We start from the raw sequence: 18,466 nt of genomic DNA on the forward strand, positions 1-18,466 counted from the left end.
CAGCATGGGCAGGGTGCAGTAGGAGAATTGTGGCTACACTTTAATATGTATAGTTGGAAAGAGTAATGGCAAACTTGCATACAGTTACAATGTTAAAGCTCACATCTTGCCCAGATTGCCACAGCAGGGGTCAGGGTCTTGTCTTTTATCTCCCCGCTAAAAGCTTTCCCAAGTGATGGTTCCAGCACCTGCCATCTTCCCTACTCTCAAATATGGTCATTTACCTATATTTTTGGACCAAGATCCTCGGGTAAGAGCAGTCAGGTTTGCACCTTGTTCTCCCACAGAAGATTTTCCTGGGTGTCATACCTGCTGGAGATGTCCTGTGGGATGTCCATCAGCAATATGAAGATGCCTTGTGAATCCCTTCTGAGCATGGGAGTTACACAGAAAAACAGCAAAGACAAGTTACATCAGGATAAACAGGTGTAAATTGTCTTCCTTAAAGGCTAGGGCAGGCCCGATCTACCTCAGACTTCCAGAGCTCAAAGCTGTGGTCTGCCCATCCATCCCCCCACATCCTTTGACCTCTTGCTGCTCTGAACATGCTAACAAGAGACTTCCATGCAAATTGCTGTCTGCATGGCCTGCTGAGCATTGCCACCCACCACCAGTCCTTGCTTTCAGGTGAATGAAGTCACCCAGGCCTAAGTCTTTGTATCTGCATAACAGACATACATCCCCACAACAAGCAGGGAAATTTCAACAATATCCCACTTTTTTGGGGGGGTCCACACAGAGCCCTCCCGCACAGTATCTTATGCAGAAAAAAGAATTTCCCCTGGACCTCTGTCCAGACTACTGGGTCGTGCTCCCCCTTTCCAGGTTTGTCTAGTCTGCAATGGACCTGAAAGCCTCCTGCTCTTTTGGTTCAGGGGATTCAGTGGGCTGGAGTCTGTGTGGCAACAGGAAAAGTGAAGTACCTCTCAATATATATACCCCCCAGAGGGATGTGTAAGTGATGCATATCAGCCAGAAAATCCTGCTCAGCCCTTTCAAGAAGCTTTCCAAGTGCTTGGGAGGAGCAGAGCATTTAGGTATTCTCAGACTATAATCTCCTTTGATAATCCTGATTTACTCTTTGGCCTGGAAGCAAAGGCTAATAGAACGCAAAGTGCTTCAGCAAAGCTCAGCAGGTAATTCAGTAGCTCTGGTTTAGTTGTCTCAAGTATAATGTGGGGTTACCAGTGTTGAGAATTAATGTTTGTGAAGGTGCACTGGAGCTGTCTTAGAGACAGAAGTAGACCATAATTGTCAATTACTGCTTTGAAAAGGTCACTGTTTTCTGAAGACAAAGTAAAATCAGTTGTTGTCACTTAGAATTTCACTGGGGACACTCATGATGACCTATTTTTAACATAACAGAAGATTACGCTGCAATACCGTGAATAATTTATAGGCATAGTAGCATGATCACAGCCACAATACAATGGCAGCTTCAATTCCTGCCTGATGATGGAGGGAGACAGAGCTCTCTGGCAATTTCCACTGAATTAGCAAAACAAGACACACGTGGAATGACTGTCCCAGCCTTTCAAAAGCATGTGTGTCAGGATGAATACATGTCCAGAAGGACTAAGTGGGGCAAAGATTTTATCTAGAGCATCCATAAACCTACTCAGTCTGCCAGCTGTTTCAACGAGCACTGGGGGCAGAGAAGTGGGAGTGTGTGTAGGGCTTGGTGTGATGGGGAGGAGGAGAGTAGCCTTCTGCATTTGCTATGCTAAACTATATTGAGAAACCAAGAGAAACAGCTCGTACATCCCTATCACATATATTTGCATAGGATAGAGGATATTTCCTTGAAAGAGGAGGCTGCAATATGAATGAGGTAATTTGCATCTGCAACCTTAAGTTCAAAAAATCTTCTGCAAGATAAGATCACAAAGGCCAGAGGGAATTGGTAACAATTGACCAGAACTGTAGGAGGCTCCAGGTTGAAGTAAGATGTTGCAATTAGTCTAGGGCACTGAAAAACCTTTAACAGATAACCAGGCTTCCACAGTGAAAGCTGCCACCCTCTAAAAGGCTGAAATGGACTCAAACACATATTAAGTGTGCATGATGAGACATTTATAGCTTCCAGCATTGCCACAAATATTTCCTCTCCTCTTTCCCTGGCATTCCATAGCCCAAAGTGCACAGCTGCTTTTTCCAGAAAGCGATTCCTCTGCCTTTGCCTCAGAGTTCACATCCTGTGTGACACACATGAAATAGGGGAATAGTTGATTCAGTCAGAGATGTAGAAAGGTCACCCTTAAAATTTTGCCTTGGAGCTACGGCAGTGACACTGTGTTGGCAACAGCCCCTACACTTTTTCTAGTGGAGAAATGGGTGCCTCTGGAAATACCACAGCCGTGATTGCTGTAGAGCCCATCTGAACGCAGAAACCTTGGAAACAGCCTCTAGGCCCCAGAGGTCCACACACCAGTGTGAAGAGCATGCTTCTTTGCTTTTACTGAATCTGGAGTAATTTTGTCTCATTTCTACTTTCTAAGGCTACAGGGTTTATTTTCAGCATACAATAGAAATAACTCATATTCATTATTCCTGCTGAAAATTACTTAGGATGATAGGTCATCTGGAATTGGCAGCTTGGATTTTTTATTCAGGGACAGTTTTGGGGATTGTTTTACGTGCACAATGCTCCGCAAAACCTAGCTCTGTCTTCTTTGTCATTTGCTTAACTTCTTCATACAATATCACCCTCTGTGTGACAGGTCAGTGTACTCAATGAAAACATTTGCATTCAAAGTAGTGAGTCTACCTATCCTGACCCAAACAGGGAAAGATAGAGGGATATGGGGAGGGTATCAGCATTGACCTCTCAGGCATCCTTCCAAATTGTGTCTGTTTTACCAACCCCAAAGATTTGCCAGGGATTCCTTCTGCCCCTCACTCCCTCTCCCCCCTCCCCCAAAAAAGAACCACTTGCAGCTGTTTAAGAGGCACAAGGGAGAGCTTGTTTGAAGGACCCTACAACAGCTTTAAATGCTGGCAGAGGAACAGCAAATCATATAGAAAATACAACGTGTGTTTGGTACTTCTGTTGGCTGATGTAAAGTCCAGTATTTAAAAAAGTCACAAAAGAGAAATGACGCAGTCCTAAGGGTAGCAACAAATATATGCAAAATCCATATCTCTCTAAACAGATATATTGATAGTAAATAGGTTTTGGGAGGAACACTAAATTTGAAGAAAATACCTGACAATCTCTGGGAAAATACAGCCTTTTTTTCTTGGGGTAACAGAAAAGATGCTTAAAGGAAGAAACTCAAGGTCCATTCATTGCAATGTTCTTTCATTTATATTCGCCTTTAACTGCTGTCTTCAGCCCGCCCAATATCCAAATTTAGAGCTTTCATACACACTCCCGAAGGCAACGGAGGCTGCAGCGAGTGGTCCGCCGGCCGCGGGGAAGGCAGGCGGCGGCAGCCCGTTCCCTGCCCCATTCCAGGCGGGAAGGGTCAGAGGGGTTTTGCAGATGTTCCGCCTTTGGGACAGACGGCCTGGGGGGGCAGACGCATCGAATGAAAAAACGGAAGAGCCGCACCGCCACCTCTCCCAAAAAGGTACGGGGGTACCGGCAGCGCCGGCTCCGCCGCGTCCCGCGGGGCCGAGCCCGGGGGGCTCCGCACTGCCCGCGGGGCGGGGGCGGGCGGGGGCCGCAGCAGCACCGCCTCCGCCCCCGCCTCCCTCCCGCAGCTCCGCAAGGAAAAGCCGGCAGCGGCTTCGCTCGCTGCCAGAGCGGAGGTGCGCGGCGACGGGAGGAGAGCTGTCCTCGCTTCTCTTCATTTTTAATTTTTAAATTTAATTTTAGAACTTTAATTTTATCCTTTTTTTTTTCTTACATTATTATTATTACTCGCTGTTTATTAGTTTTCCAGCTGCGGGCGCTGCCGCCCGGCATGGGGCACCGCGGTGCCCGAGCAGCGCTGGGTGGCGGCGGGCGAGCGGCGTCCCGGAGCGGGCTGTGAGCCGCGGCAGCACCGCCGGCAGCAACAGGTACCCGGCCGGGCTCCCGGAGGGGTGCGGGGCCCGAGCCCGCGGGGGAAGGAAGGAAGGAAAGGGGCGCTGCCGAGCGGGGACGTGGCCGAGCGCAGCTCCAGGGCTGCGGGGCTGGAGAGCCGCGCTCACAGGAGCGGGTCCTGACCCCGCTCATCTGCCGGCGGCAGCAAGGTTTTGAGAAGGGCAGAGGTGCTCTTTTGTGGCGTCCCGGGCATGGTTTTAGGCTGTGATTGTGAAGAAAATCTTGAACGTGGGTGTTCGTGAAACACCCACGAAACTGGCTTAATATTTTTCACGGAGCGTGGAAGTGCTTAGCCCTGTTTCCATAAAAAAGTCTCGGCGTTTCCTTAGGTCTTGTCTTTCTATTTCCAGTGGGCTTTTATGCTATTAGTGGTTAGAGGAGAGCTTAGACCCTCTTAAGTTCCCTTTACAGTCCTCTGGCTCGTTCCCAAGGACTGATGCAAACCCATTACATACTGGCATTGCTCTTCAGTTTACCTTTGAATGCCTTGGTTACAAAAGGTCACCCTAATCCTGTGACTGGTCTTTCTATTGCTGTGTTAGCCGAGCATTTTGCTGTCTCTCATTTAAAGTTTCAAAACGCTTTCTGGAAACTGTGTGCTTGTGGCAATGCTGCTTTTGCACCCTTTCATCCGTCTCTCTGGGAAGAGCTGAGTGTATTCCCAGTGTAATTTCAGCATTCATTAATCTGGCCATGCATTCAGCCACGCTCATTTTAATTACCGTGTTTGAGCTGCTGTCACGCAGCTGGAGCCCGGGGCAGAGAACATGCTCCTAAACAGAAACATCGTCTTCTCCGGTGGTTAATTAGGTTTCACAAGTATCCCCCTCCTGCATAAACAAAAGCAGGAGCATACCCAAACAGAGAGCTTAAGGAAGGAGACAGGAGGAAGGTGTATTTCCTGAAAAATTCCTGTGCTGGTTGCCCAGCTGTCTTGGAGATCTCCACACAGTGGGAAGAGACACAACGTGATGTGGTTTGTGTGGCCAGACTCAGAAAGGTATCCACTGGGATGGGTTCAGAGTCCTGCTTTGTAGCCATAATGGGCAAATGTGGCAGATTGTTCCACGTTTAAATGAGTGTGGGTGGGTATATATGTTGCACAGTGGGAGTCTAAAGGAAGCGAAGTTTATCTTTTTTTTTCCCATAAATCCAGCGTTTTCTAAGCTAGTAACTGAAGATTAGGACAGTCACTTAAGATGGTGTCTGTGCTGCTTGCAAGTGCAGATAAGCACTTGTGCAAAGTGAACTTTGACAATCCCAGCATCCATAACCTGATGCTGGTTTGACTTTTGGCATCCAAGCTGCATTTCCTTGACAAAGCGTGGGCTTTGGGGTTTTTCTTGGTTTTGTTTTGTTTTGTTTTTAAAAAGCAACATGTTGAATTTCTTTCCAGGATCCTGCATAAGAAACAGAGCATTTAGCGTTGGCATGTTGCTACTCCTCTCTAGAATGACAGTACAGTTATACCTTAGAGGTTTTTCTGCTGCCGAATTAATATTTCTTAAATGCTTGGGAACGTGTAAGTGGAAAAGTGTGTGGTTTTTGAAGGAGCATCTGTAAGTGAAAAAGGTGCTTTTCTTCCCTTGTGCTCTCAAGGCACATGACCATTTTATTCACCTGTATCACAGAACAAACACTTGGGCTAAGAGTGGTACCAAGCATGGCCTCAAAGCTCACAGTGGCATGCTTACGTGCCATGCAGGGTTACCTTTTGCTCTTTGATATTTTTAAACCTCAGCAGGTAAAAAGGTAACTTCCACACAAACTGCACTGCTGGAAAGGTCTGGGGAAGCCGCCTTGCTTTCCTGCTGGGAGAAGTGGGAGTGAGAGCTATAAGCAGCATTGGCTTTTTCCAAAAAAGGGATGGCTGGTTTGACACTTTTTTTCCCTGATGCTATACATGTGGCAGTGACAAGCTGCTCCCAGGCAACCCACTTAACTGAGGTAGTTTTCATCAGGCAAAGTAGGCTGCAAGCAGCTGGGAGATAGACAGCTTGTGTCTGTGGCCATTCAGCCTGCACAGAGCACCAGCTGAAAGCAGACTGGGAAGGAAGTGAGGACAGCAATGCCTGAACACACGCTCCTGGCACGGGCTTGTTAGAGAGGGCTGGGATGTGTATTCGTATCGGATAGAAGCCTGTCACATCACTTTGAAGCTGTGTGGTTCCTGGATGACTCCATTAACAAAATGGGAGGGGGGAAAAAATGGTTATTTTCTCACTTAGCAGGAGCTTGGAGGTCATTGTTTTGTTCACTCAGCTTACAGTGCCTGCTGATTTTCTGAAAGGGAGGTTGCTAAAGAAGTTTCTTAGTAAGAGATTTTTTCAAAATTAATCAGGAAGAACACACACTGAATGTTTTTTCCCTCCGCTAGTTTTGCACTGATTGTTGCATTGACTCCGATATGTGCTTGCCCTTTCAGGAGGCAGAGAGAAAGAGCTGGGCCCACTTGGAATTTAAAGTCAAATGTGAAGTCTTTTGAGAGCAGAAGCAATTTTTGCCCTGGGAGACTTTACAAACCATGGTGGCTGCACGTTAAACATATCACAGAGTCAATGAGAATTTAAGCTGCCAACATCTCTGTTTCCCATGCTCTTCTTCAGTTACACCAGGGCAAAGGCAGAAGGGCAGTCTGTGGGCAGAGGTGCCAGGCAGCTGGAGGAGGAATGGCAGGATGGGCTTTGCCAGCTCCCCATGAGAGAGCTGAAGGGAGATCAGCAGTGGAAGCCAACCCTGGATGTAATAAACTGGATCATATTATATCTCTCTGCCTAATGTCAGGAGTAGCTTAGCTAAGGCTGGGCAGTCAGCTCAGTTTGAGCTCCTTGACTGTGCTTCTCTACATGCCCCAAATCAAAGCAGAAACTGCATTTTCTTGTCCACAGCTCTTCTGCAGCTTTATTTCTGCTCCTCAGTGCAAACACTGCTCATGCCCTTACTTATCTACACCCACATAGGCTGTGTGGCTGGCCTGGGGCTGGTTTAATCCTGTCCTGTCCCTTCCCATAAAGCTGGTGCTCTGGCACCTGAAAAACCTCCAGGTGAGTATTTCAAGGAGAAAGGAAGCAGTGGGTACCAGGTAATCTTCTCTGGGAATTGTCATTATCCCCATTTGGCAGCCTAGGGACAGACAACCTTCAGCTCTTGTTTTATGGCAATTGGGCACCAGTTTTATCTCAACCTTCACAGAATTGTAGAATGGCTTAGGTTGGAAGGGACCTTTAAAGGCCATCTAGTCCCAGCCCCCTGCACTGAGCAGGGACATCTTCAACTAGATCAGGTTCCTCAGAGACCTGTCCAACCTGACCTTAAATGTTTCCAGAAATGGCACATCTACCACCCCTGTGGGCAATCTGTGCCAGTGTTTTGCCACCTTAATTGTAAAAAAAATTTCTGATGTCCAGCTTAAATCTGTCCTCTTATAGTTTAAAACCATTACTCCTTCTCCTATCACTACAAGTCTGCATCCAGGGGATTTGGGTTAAATCCCTTGAATTTTTGCTCTTCAGCTCTAGCTTTGAAGTATTTTTGCTGCTGGGTCTGGTGCTGTTTGGAATAAAGAAGATTCCACCTCCCCAGTTCCATCCAGGTTAATTAGGGAGCTGCAGCAAGGCTCCAGGAGCCAAGCCATGATCACAAACAACAATCCCAGTACATGCTGCCCTGTGGGATTTGGGAGGTATGGAGAAGGGCAGGTTTGTGGTATTCTTGAATTGCTTTTTGGTAGCCACAAGTACAGACCTTGCCTTATTCTTTGCATACAGCCTTTGCACCCAGTGGACTCAAGAAGTGAGTCCTCTAAGCATGACACAAGATGTAACTGGCCTTTTTTCCTAAAGTTATCTTTTTCTTTGTCTTTTTATGTTGCAAGGGTATCCTGTAATTTTTACTTCCCGACCAGCACAAAAGAAATGACAGATTAGCACAGAAGTATGCGAGCATCTTTCTTCTTTTCAATGGGAGGAACAAATTGAAGCTGACAGTTCCCTGGAACCAGTGCAACACATGAAGTAGTCACAATAATACATTTTATCTTCCAGCCTTTTTAGAGCATCAGAAGCTCTCTGGTCTCTGATGCCTCCAGTAAGCTGACCTTGGCTGGCAGAGCCAACCATCTCATTACTGCTGTCCCACTGCTCACAGCCTGCCCTCTGTCCTGGCCCTCAAACAGCCTGATTAGCTGCAGCAGCAGCTATTGCTTTCCAGGTTGTGCAGCCTGCTGGTAACCCTTCAGTAACACCAGAACTGTTTCAAATAATCTCTTCTGTAATCAACCTTTTTTTTTTTTTTTTTTTAATCAAAAAACCTCATCTAGCTGCAACGCCCAGAGATTTGTCGTAGATGGTTTTGTCCTGAAAAGCCTCATCAACAGGAAAACTTCTAGTCATCCATTAACTCCAAAAAGCTGTTGCAGCAGAGAAAATCTGGTCTTCACCAAGGTTCTGGTTTTAGCTTGTGCTTTTGCCTCTACAAAACACCAGTCTAGACTAGCCCTATCTTTTACTATTTGTAGTTGAGCTGACCAAAAAAGGAACTGCTTTTCAGTGAAATCTGTAGGAGACAGGCAAATAAACATCTGTAAATAGTGGTCGGAGGTTCATATTGCAACAGACCGTGCAAGGTTGAACACCAGAGCTTCCCTTCTCTTTCCCCAAATTAACATCTTGCTGTCTGACCAGCCAAAAATGCTTGATTTGTGCCTCAATGAGGTGTCTTTCTTCATTGTCAGATTTGTCTTGCATCTGCTAGAAGTCTCAATCTGAACAGAGGAATAACATTTTTGCTCGTAGTGAATGCACTGCTTGAGGATGCCTTAGAAGCCTTGAGGATCAAGGCTTGTGCTTGAGGTTGAGATGGTGACTCTGGTCTGTGGTACTGCTTCAGGCAGGTAGGGCAGACAGTGTAGCTCTGTATTCAAAGTCTGATAGGCATTTTCTTGCTGTATAACATGAAGGAAAATATATTTTCCATAATTAAGCAGCTTAACATCCTCTGTTAGTATTTAATTTTAAAATGCTTGGTTTTAAAACTTTTTAACTGTAGTACAAAAACAATGGTATATGTTACAGCTTTGTGCAGTAATATCCCTGCAAGCAGTCTTTGGCCAGTGAGTCTCCTTGGGTATGGGCATGCCTTTTTCTCTGGTCACCCCTGTAAGCATCACTTAATCATGGCTGCGACCTGTGCACTTTCCCAGCCACAGAGGCACGTCAGTGGGTGACAGTGCTGTTGCCAATGCTCAATTAAGTGTGTAATGTGTTGCCCTGCATGACTGACTGCCCTTTCCTTGTCTCATTCAGTACATCCACAAAACAGTTAGTTAGTTCAAAGAAGGACTTGGGTTTTCACAAAGAGGTGCTGGTGGCATTGGGAAAGTTGGCTGTGAGGTGCTCTTAGATCCATGATACTTTGTATTCAGTGTTACACTTGCAGGTCACCTCTACTTGGATATACTTAAATTCTTGTGTATAAGAAGAGATGTTTGCTAAAAAAAACAGAGAAGAATGTTTAGTTTATTAGATGGTCAGATTAATAAAGCCAGGAGCTGGAGTTGCTCACTGCAGTAAGTCATCTGTGCTACACAAAACCAAACCAAAGCTATATTAAAAATGCTAAGACTCAGCTGAGGCCAGAGAATAATCAGCTTAAAATTCTGCCTGCATAAACTAGGGTTCTGCTTTCTTTGAAATCAGAGGGAGATGTTGTTGTCATCTCCCAGATGACAGCTGGACTGCAAAGCCTTGTTCCGTCATGCAGGTGCTGGACTGGAAGTGCTTTCATTACATTTGATTTCCATGACCTATGCTGAAAACAGAAGTTTTCAGGCAAGTTTTTCTAAAGGTTAGATGGCTTTTCATATCCAGTTAACCAGCAAAAGGTTGCTTTTTTCCCATTCTCTCCTTGTTCTACACTTAAAAAGAAAATAATCTTCCTTCCTAGTAGAAAAGGTGGCAGCAGTGGATCCAGTGTAGCAGCTCCTATCTTAAACTGAACCCTGTAGGGTTCCTCCAGGCACTGTATTTCTTGTGGGCATGTCATGCTGCCACCAGCTGAAGAAGACAATTGCCTCCATTGGCAATGGGGCAAAATAATTTTCCATCCTCATGAAAAGCCATTATATACTCCTTTTCCTATATCCTTAATGATGGTCTGTTAATATGACACGAATTGGAAAATGCAGAAATCAACAGAGAAGGAAAGAAGAAAGGAAGGGCAGCAGAGGACAAGCTACGGGTCATTCCTAAAAGCTTGTCATTAGCCTGCAATGGCCCCAGTAGGTCTTTCTTTTAAATGGCATACTGCGGAATAGCAGGGATCTGCCAAGATGCACTGCCTTAATTTGTGCCATGAAAGGTTACACAAGATAATTACCTTGTAGTTCAGTGACAAAAAGCACTGTCAGATCTTTTCAGTTCATGCTCAGTTTATCTGTAATGTCTCTGTGTCTAGAAAAGTCAAATGGTAACTAATGCTATAGCATAGCGGGAGCATATGGCATTTTAAACTCAGGATTTGGCTTTTTTTAATGTTCACTACAAATTTACGAACTAACCCTGACTAGATCTACGTGATGTACATTTAAGGGTTTAATCAAGTTTGCACTGGCTTTGTGACAGTAAACTACAGGCATTTTCGAATGTTTTTGGGCAGGAACAGCAGCAGGCACAGACCAGCCTATATCTATGGCATTAAGCTCCCCTGCCTTTCAGAGGAGGAAAATACATCTAGACTGCTTTGGGAATGATGCTTGATCCGTGTTTCCCAAAATATGCGGAGCAGTTGTTTAAGAAAGTCCTATCTGGCCCAAACCAGAACTGTGCCAGTGACTGTTCAGCATAACTTCCTTTGCCTCAAGGAGCAGAAAGTCATTGCAGAGTCAAGAGGGAACAGCTTTTCTGTGCTGAGAAACTCAGAGTTGTAAAATGATTTGTGTTAGAAGGGACCTTTAAGGGCCATCTAGTTCCAGTCCTGCCCCTATCATGAGCACCTTCAAGGAGACCAGGTTTACTCAATGTCCAGTCCAAGTCAGCCTCAAATGTTTCCATGAATGGAGCATCTGCAGCCGCTCTGTTGTAGATGTTCCAGTGTTTCAACGCCCTCATTGTAAATAATTTCTTCCTTGTATCTAGTCTAAACCTACCCTCTTTTAGTTATAAAAGATTGTCCCTTGTCCTGTTACTGCAGGGCCTGCTGAGAAGTTTGTCCCCATCTTTCTTATGAGCCCCCTTCAAATACTGAAAGGCTACAACCCAGTCTCTCTGGAGCCTTCTCTTTGCCAGCTGAACAACCCCAACTCTCTCAGCCTGTCTTTGTAGGAGAAGTGCTCCATCCCTCTGATAATCTCTGTGGCCCTCCTCAGGACTCACTCCAGCATGTCTGTGTCTTTCCTGTGCTGAGGGCCCCAGACATGGACGCAGTACTTGACATGGGGCCCTACCAGAGCAGAGGGGCAGTGTCCCTCACCCTACTGCCCATGTTGCTTTTGATGCAGCACAGAATATTGCTGGCTTTCTGGGCTCCAGTTGCACATTGTTGAGCCATCTTGGTAAGTGTTGAAATGAAATGTGGTTTCAGAAAGTGGTGGCAAGGAGAGAAGGTCTGCCTAAAACTCTAGATATTTTTTTCAAGTGGATCCTGTAAACACTTGTGTGTCTATAAAGCTGTTCTGCTCTTTTTGTGGATACCTGATATAAGATAACTGTGTGGGACAGGGTTAGGATAGCTGGGTCTTCTGGCAGTCTGCACATAGCAATCACCTTTTCTGTTTTGCTCAGCTGCCCTATTGGTCATCAGACCTCTTTTTCCACCACCAGTGTCACTAGCACAAGCTTTTTCCAAGAGGGACCCTAGCATAGACTCTTACCCCTTTATCCTCTTTCAGATGCTTCTTCCAGATCCTTTAATGATCCTGACCAGAGAAAATGGTGTTTTGGAAGAAGTTTCATGGTATTAGATATGTACTCTTATATCCTGTGCCTTCAAGAGGTTTTTAAAGCTTAAAATACTGTAGCCAAGAGAATAATAAACTCTGCCATAACTTTAAATAAAATTTCTTAAAGTCATGTATGTAAGAAGACTGAAGTTTTGAATTTGAAAATTAACTGAAGCCAAGAGACAAGCGATTTGCATCAGAGCAGACAGCCATTCTTGATTGCACATGGACAGTGTTCAGCTACTTGATGTACTGGAAGAGAGCTTCAGACAGATGCTATGGCCAAATGTAAATGAAGTAACACAGGACTTTTATGGAAATGCTCTTTAAGTGGCCACACTTGTAAGGTGTCAAAAAGATTAAATAAATGCGTTTCTGCAATGCTCATGTCTGGGAGAAGAACATCCAGCTTTAAAGATCTTCATCCTAGGACATGTAACAGTGTATCTTCAACAGTATTTTAGTGAGCAGTGTGCCATTACGACACTCCTGGAAATAGAATGGTCATATAAACCATCCGCGGAGTTTTAAGTCACCCTAATCCCATGTATTTAAAGAGGAGCAGCAAAGCGTTTGTATCTCATTAGTGGCTGAAAGGATTTGACAACAATGATGTTTTACTTTCCTTTCAGGGATGAAAAGCCTGTCGTACTTGTTTAATTTAGCTCACTCATGCTTATATTAGAGCATACCTGGAGTGGATACCAAGTGCAGCTAGTTTGTCTTGGCTGAGGGAAAACAATCTCTAGAGCAGCCCATTGGTTACCCAAACCATCCTGCATGTGTTTACTTGATGCATTTACTTTTCTGCAGTTGCAAAGAAATGGTCTCCTCAGCTTGCTGTCCTTGCCCATGCTGCTACCATCTGCATTAAATGAGGGTTGTAAAACAGGAAAAATATTGGTGCAAATTAATTAAAGAAATCAGCATTTTCAAGGACAACTTTGCTAGCCATTGCTTTTTTCTCCAATCATGAAGAAGACTTTTATATTCATTCCTTGCACAGTGTGAGAAAGTGAAGCCACTCTGTGCTGCTTACACTTGACATGCAAATTTAGGTCACTGCTCAGATTCATCATGGATTTTGCCAAAGGACTCCCTCTGGAGCTGCAGCTATTGACATCAGGGCTCTCTTACCCCACTTGTGCTCTGATGTTACTCCTGGGCTTGTTACTCCAGATGTTACTGCTAGTCAGTAAGGGTCAAGGGAGACCACCCGCAGCAGTCACAGGTTCCTAGGCCTCCCCTAATATTTATGCTTGCCAAAATGGATAATAAGTTGATCACTTTTTGTGATCTGAGCTAAGAAATTAAAATTGCGCCCAACATCTGTGGTCAACCAGGCATATGCTAAAAGAGGTGAAGTAGCCAGGCTGCTCCTGGCTGGAGGAGTTCCCACAACCTGTTTTGCATCCTGCTAGTCTGATTACTGCTCACAAGATTGGTCCTTGTAGTTTATCTCCTAATGCAGGGATAGATAACAGAGCTGCCCAAAGTCTTGCACCTTTATGAGTGTGCAGTGCTGCCAGAATGACAGTGTGGTTAATTGTGTGGTGAGGCCACTCTGAACTGCTTGTTGGGGATTTTGTGCAAGGTGGATTTAAAGCATGAGAGGATTGTTCTCAATTGGGTTTCAGAAGTGCTTTTTCTTTAGATTATTTGCCAGCGCTTGAATGGCAGTGGGACTTCATTTTTAATTAAATCTCACATTGACATGAAGAATTATCAGTGATAAGTAGAATTAGAGTTGACTTCTAATCAAAGATAATTCTGCATACTGGGGTGGGTTTGAGATGAATGAATGTCAAATGTAATTAGATGGTCAGATTCTGATCCCTCAGCCACACTCATAAGTACAAGACCAAATTTTGCTTATTTATGCTAATGCCAGCTGAATATGATTGCCCTATGTCTCTAACGCTTTAGGGAGCAAGAATAGGGAGGGCTCCATGTGTGCTCCTGCGCATGCTCACCCCATCCACCAGTGTGAAATAAATGTTGGAACTGAAAAAAAAAAAGGAGGTCAGCTGCCGTGAACCCATCTGTTGTGTGCAGAGCCATTTAGGATCAAATTTATTTTCCTTGGGTTTATTGCAGTGAAATAACTCATTTGCATTTCCCTCTCCTTAGGTTTTCAGCTATACCAAGGGGAAGGTGCAGTGTAGGTCTTTCTCTGAGGGGAGGTTAAGCAGAGGCTCCCTGGCAACAAAAACAGAAAAATGGGGGCATTGCACTGAAGGAGTAGCTGCAAAAAGGCGAGGAAGAAGGCTAACTGTGGTATGAGACAAAAAGGGTGCTGCTTTCGCCTGAGCCAATCCTTATTTCTGTGTTCTAGTGAGGTGATGAGAATTAGAGCCAAAGGCATGTTTTACTATAAAAATAAAATGAAATGCAAAGTCCTCACACTGACTTTGGCACCTAGACTGGTGTGAGAGATGACTTGCTGAATATATGGAGCTATATTGCAATGGGACCATCAGCTATCAGGTTCTATGCATTTACACCCATATCTACTTTACCATTTTGCTCTTGACCTGGACTGTTAGCTTTCTTCTTACTGTTACTATTGCTTTTTATGCAATAAAAAGTTCATGTACATCATCTCCTTTGGATAGGAGGAGCAGAAGAACAACGGGCTGTTCCAAATGGTAGACAATTTGTATTTCTGATCAGGGTGTCTAGTGATGAGCTAGCAAATACTGTAGCATTTGAATTGAAAATGCCCTTACATGCAACATTTAAAATGTTCTTACAGAAATGAGACCATAAAGTACAAGTCATGCTATTAATCCTTTTCCTAAGGCTTGATACTATTTGAAACAAAAGCTGAAATTTGGTACTGAAATACTACATTTTCATTTATTAGAAACAGGTAATGGCACCTTGTGCTCACTTGTGGGGATTTCTGCATTAAAAAGTAAAGCTCCCAGCTGTGGGCTTAAGAGCTATAAAAGATGCATCAGTTGCATAAACATTTCTTTGTGCATTGTAAGAACCAAATCCACCCAAATTGAAGGTATTGAAATACAACTAACACAAGAATCACTCTAGGTGTCCCTGATGGACATAAAGTCATCAGTGAGAAGTGTGCTCAAGCCTTCAGAGAGATTCTGCTGGATAATCAGTGCCCAGGATGTGCATGGTGAGGGAAGAGACCACCTCAGCGAGAGCAGGATGAGCTGCAGTAGGCTCAGCTAAGATTCTTGTTGCTGCAAGAGGCAGGGCAGACGTTTCCCTTCCTGTGCTGTGGCTGTCAAAGGCTTTGATGCCCACCCAAGCATGTCCCATGTGCTCCCACATGTCTCGTTTGAAGGAGGGGGCTCCATCTCAGCTGCAGCTCTTTCTCTGTGCAGCACTGCTCTTCAGCCGTGTGGGTAAGCCCACGTGGCTCGTTCTCTACGCTAAAATTAACATGTGGAGCTCACGGGTGTGCTGGCCTTTCACCGGCTGATGTAGGCTTGGGAAGTGTGCTTGTTGGTGTAGCCATATGCTGCTATTTAGGAATATCTCTAAGCCTTGGACTTGGGTGGAACAAATGCACATGATTTTGTTCTGGCAACCAAGAATAGTTCTTCAGATGGAGCTTGCATGTCTGTACAGTTCTAGCAAATGCTGCCCTGTACAAGGGAGGAGCAGCCCAATCACTGGGAGCATAAAATGTGCCATGAAGATTGTAATTTGTGTAATTGAGTGACCAACAAAATACACCTTTCTACAGGTGCTTCCAGGAGACCCCCACCCCACAGAAATCATCCTGACATACAGAAATTATGAACCTGCTCACTCATGCTTAAGAGTTTTTGTCCTGAAAGTGTAAAAACTCTTGTGCAAGAATTAAATTTCTTGTGAAAGTTTTTATAATGCTCCTGAGCACTCTTACCCACATAGCACTGTCAAATTTTTATGTTAAAAAACCCAAAAGGATGTCTGCTTTCTCATCCAAGATGCATGCCTCTGTACCTTCTGGGAGCCTAGGGAACATGGAAATCATAAATTCCAGGTGGTTATTTGGACTACTAGCCATGCTGGCCTTGTATTGCCAAAGTGATTCAGCTAAATCAGAAGGAAGAAGTTGGAAAATAAATACTAAAAATTACTAGACTTAGGCTACAAAAGCAAGTGGCATGAACTGAAAGTGCACTGAATGAGCTTGGCAGTGAGCTGAGCATGTGTTAGTTTAGAATTGCATTATGCTCCTTGGATTTATGAGTGCAAAGCAGAAAGAATTGGCTGTTTTGGAGGAGGACAGTTCCTTCCCGTATTGTGTTTGTGTTTTGGGGAGATGCATGGTCCTAAATGTCATCTCATTGCGTTTAAAAGTTTTTCTCCTTTGTAGGCCCGCCAGCCCAATAAGCAGAATATAGACCACATCATAGATGAGAGAGGAAAATGTTATTTTCTTTCATTAGTCACAAAGGTATTGTCTTATTTGTCAGACATACACCAGGTTTGTAGGTAAGAAATGTTCCTAGCACGCCAAACAGAATTGATTGACTTTTGTAGCCATCCACTCACATTAGTTAATGGACCCCCTCAGCTCACCTTAACCTTGATAATTATCACTTGATTTTTAACAGGCAGCCTGCAGGCCATCATAGATCAACATACAAACCATCTCACTGCAGGGATTACCTCTCCTTAGATCCAGAACGGACTTTGAACCATGTGTCACACAAGAAAATAATACAGGAAGAAAGGATGAGCAGGGATGCTTTCAGTCACTCAGTCCTATCCCACTTTCCCATTTAATCAGCGATTATACATAATCCCAAAGTGTCCTTGAAGCCTCAGCTGCAGACAGCTCCCTTACACCTTACAGCAAATTCTAGACCTGGAGCCATAACTGTAGCTGCTACAAGGAGAGAACAGGAGGAATCAAGAGCACCATCGCCACTGTATATTGCAGCTTTACATGGTTGTTAGCACATGTCTAGCAAAACCGACTTCCCCTTGTCATGTGGTGAGCAAAAAATACCATCTCCAAACTAGTCATGGGGAAGAAGCAAAGAAAAAAAGGCTGTGCAAAAGTTAGACTAGATTTAGCAAATATGTTTCAGCCTGAATTTCCCCTCTTAGCTTGAATCAAACACTATTTATCAAATATTTTGGCACTGTGGGAGGTAGAGGACTGTGCTGAGGGTGATGAAGAGAGGGCAGCCCTGTGGAAGTGATTGTCCCTTCCCCACTCATTAGCTCAGGCTCAGCTGTTTCCCCATTTCCAGACTGAAAGAAGAGCTGAGTGAGGGGACTTTTATTTCCCTGGGGACAGAGACATCATCAATTATCTGCAATTCTGTGCTGCAAGCTGTCAGCGAATAGGGCAGAGGAGTACTGATAGGATTTCACCTTATCCCTTGACTCACTGATGGGCTCATCATTCAACTGCTGTGCACTTAGCATGGGCAGTACTAATTATATTAATTATACTTCTACACAGAGCATGCTCGTACTAAGGAGACTGGTGTCTTTTTTAAATGAAACATCCCTGGTTCATTAACTATATAGATTTAAAAGTGTAAGTGTTGTCATTATATCCACTGCTGAAGTGGATCTCTCAAATCACAGAAGCATTTAATATCATTTTAGATGTGCAACTGGCATTATATTGAGAACAAAATTTATACTGCATGTAGAAGACAGTAGCATTATATTACATAACTACTAAATGTAGACTGAGAAACTTGATCACTCCCTTGGTGTAGCACCAGAATGCCCTTAGCAGTCTTCAGCTGTGGGGATACCCGTCAGGTCAGTAAAAGATCTGGGTGAGTCCTCATGGGCTGAGCCTTACTGAAATTATACTAACAACTGCACCCATGCATATCATCAGGATACAGCTGCATTATTAAATTCAGAGGTAAGTATATGTAGTTGATAGCAGAGAGACCTGTGAATGGTTTAAGAGGCAGGAAAAGAAAGCCCTCTCAACAGAGGGTGTCACAACAACATGACAGATACTCATCACTCAAAGTGTATTTGTGAGATGGGTATCATTAATAATCCATCAATGCAGTGCCCATATGCAGCCATTGTCTCTGGGAATCTGGGCCAAGGGGCTGATGCAGAGTCTGCAATTTTATGAGGTTAGTTGGAAGTGTCTGAGATGTTGTATTATGAATATTAGTTTAAGTCTTAAGAACAGATGGTGTTGGTACAACAGAGTCAACCTTTAACCTGACCAATGGAAAATAACTGAACAGAAGTGGGAGATTTTACCCAGTTCTGACTGTTCCCTCCTTTTATCTCAGTTTTGTTCTGTACAGAAATTAAACATACATTATTCACCAAGATTATATATAATATATAGGGAGAGGCCACAAGCCTATCTGGGCTGTGAGTTCTGACCATTTTATGCAAAAGCAAAGCAAAAGTAGCTCCAGGCAGGTCTTCAATTTGCATTTCAATTGCACTTCTTGCACATTTTTTCTGGTATCTTGGGGAAAGTCTTAGCTACTAAAGCCTTTCAAAGCCATCTGAGTGCTTGAGCAAAATAAAGAAAA

General features: G+C 44.2%; 1 protein-coding gene across 1 annotated transcript in view; it reads left to right on the forward strand.

Annotated features, from left to right (window-relative positions):
- Positions 1 to 3,421: 3,421 nt before the first annotated feature.
- Positions 3,422 to 18,466, forward strand: part of RIPOR2 (RHO family interacting cell polarization regulator 2) — a 51,582-nt gene continuing 36,537 nt past the window's right edge. The window contains exon 1 of the mRNA XM_041484834.1: positions 3,422 to 3,572. Coding sequence (XP_041340768.1) covers positions 3,485 to 3,572 — 88 coding nt within the window. The 5' untranslated portion in view covers positions 3,422 to 3,484. The remainder of the gene's footprint in view (positions 3,573 to 18,466) is intronic.

The sequence above is a fragment of the Pyrgilauda ruficollis genome, unplaced genomic scaffold (genome assembly GCF_017590135.1).
Source record: "Pyrgilauda ruficollis isolate IOZ18807 unplaced genomic scaffold, ASM1759013v1 scaffold68, whole genome shotgun sequence".
NCBI lineage: Eukaryota > Metazoa > Chordata > Aves > Passeriformes > Passeridae > Pyrgilauda > Pyrgilauda ruficollis.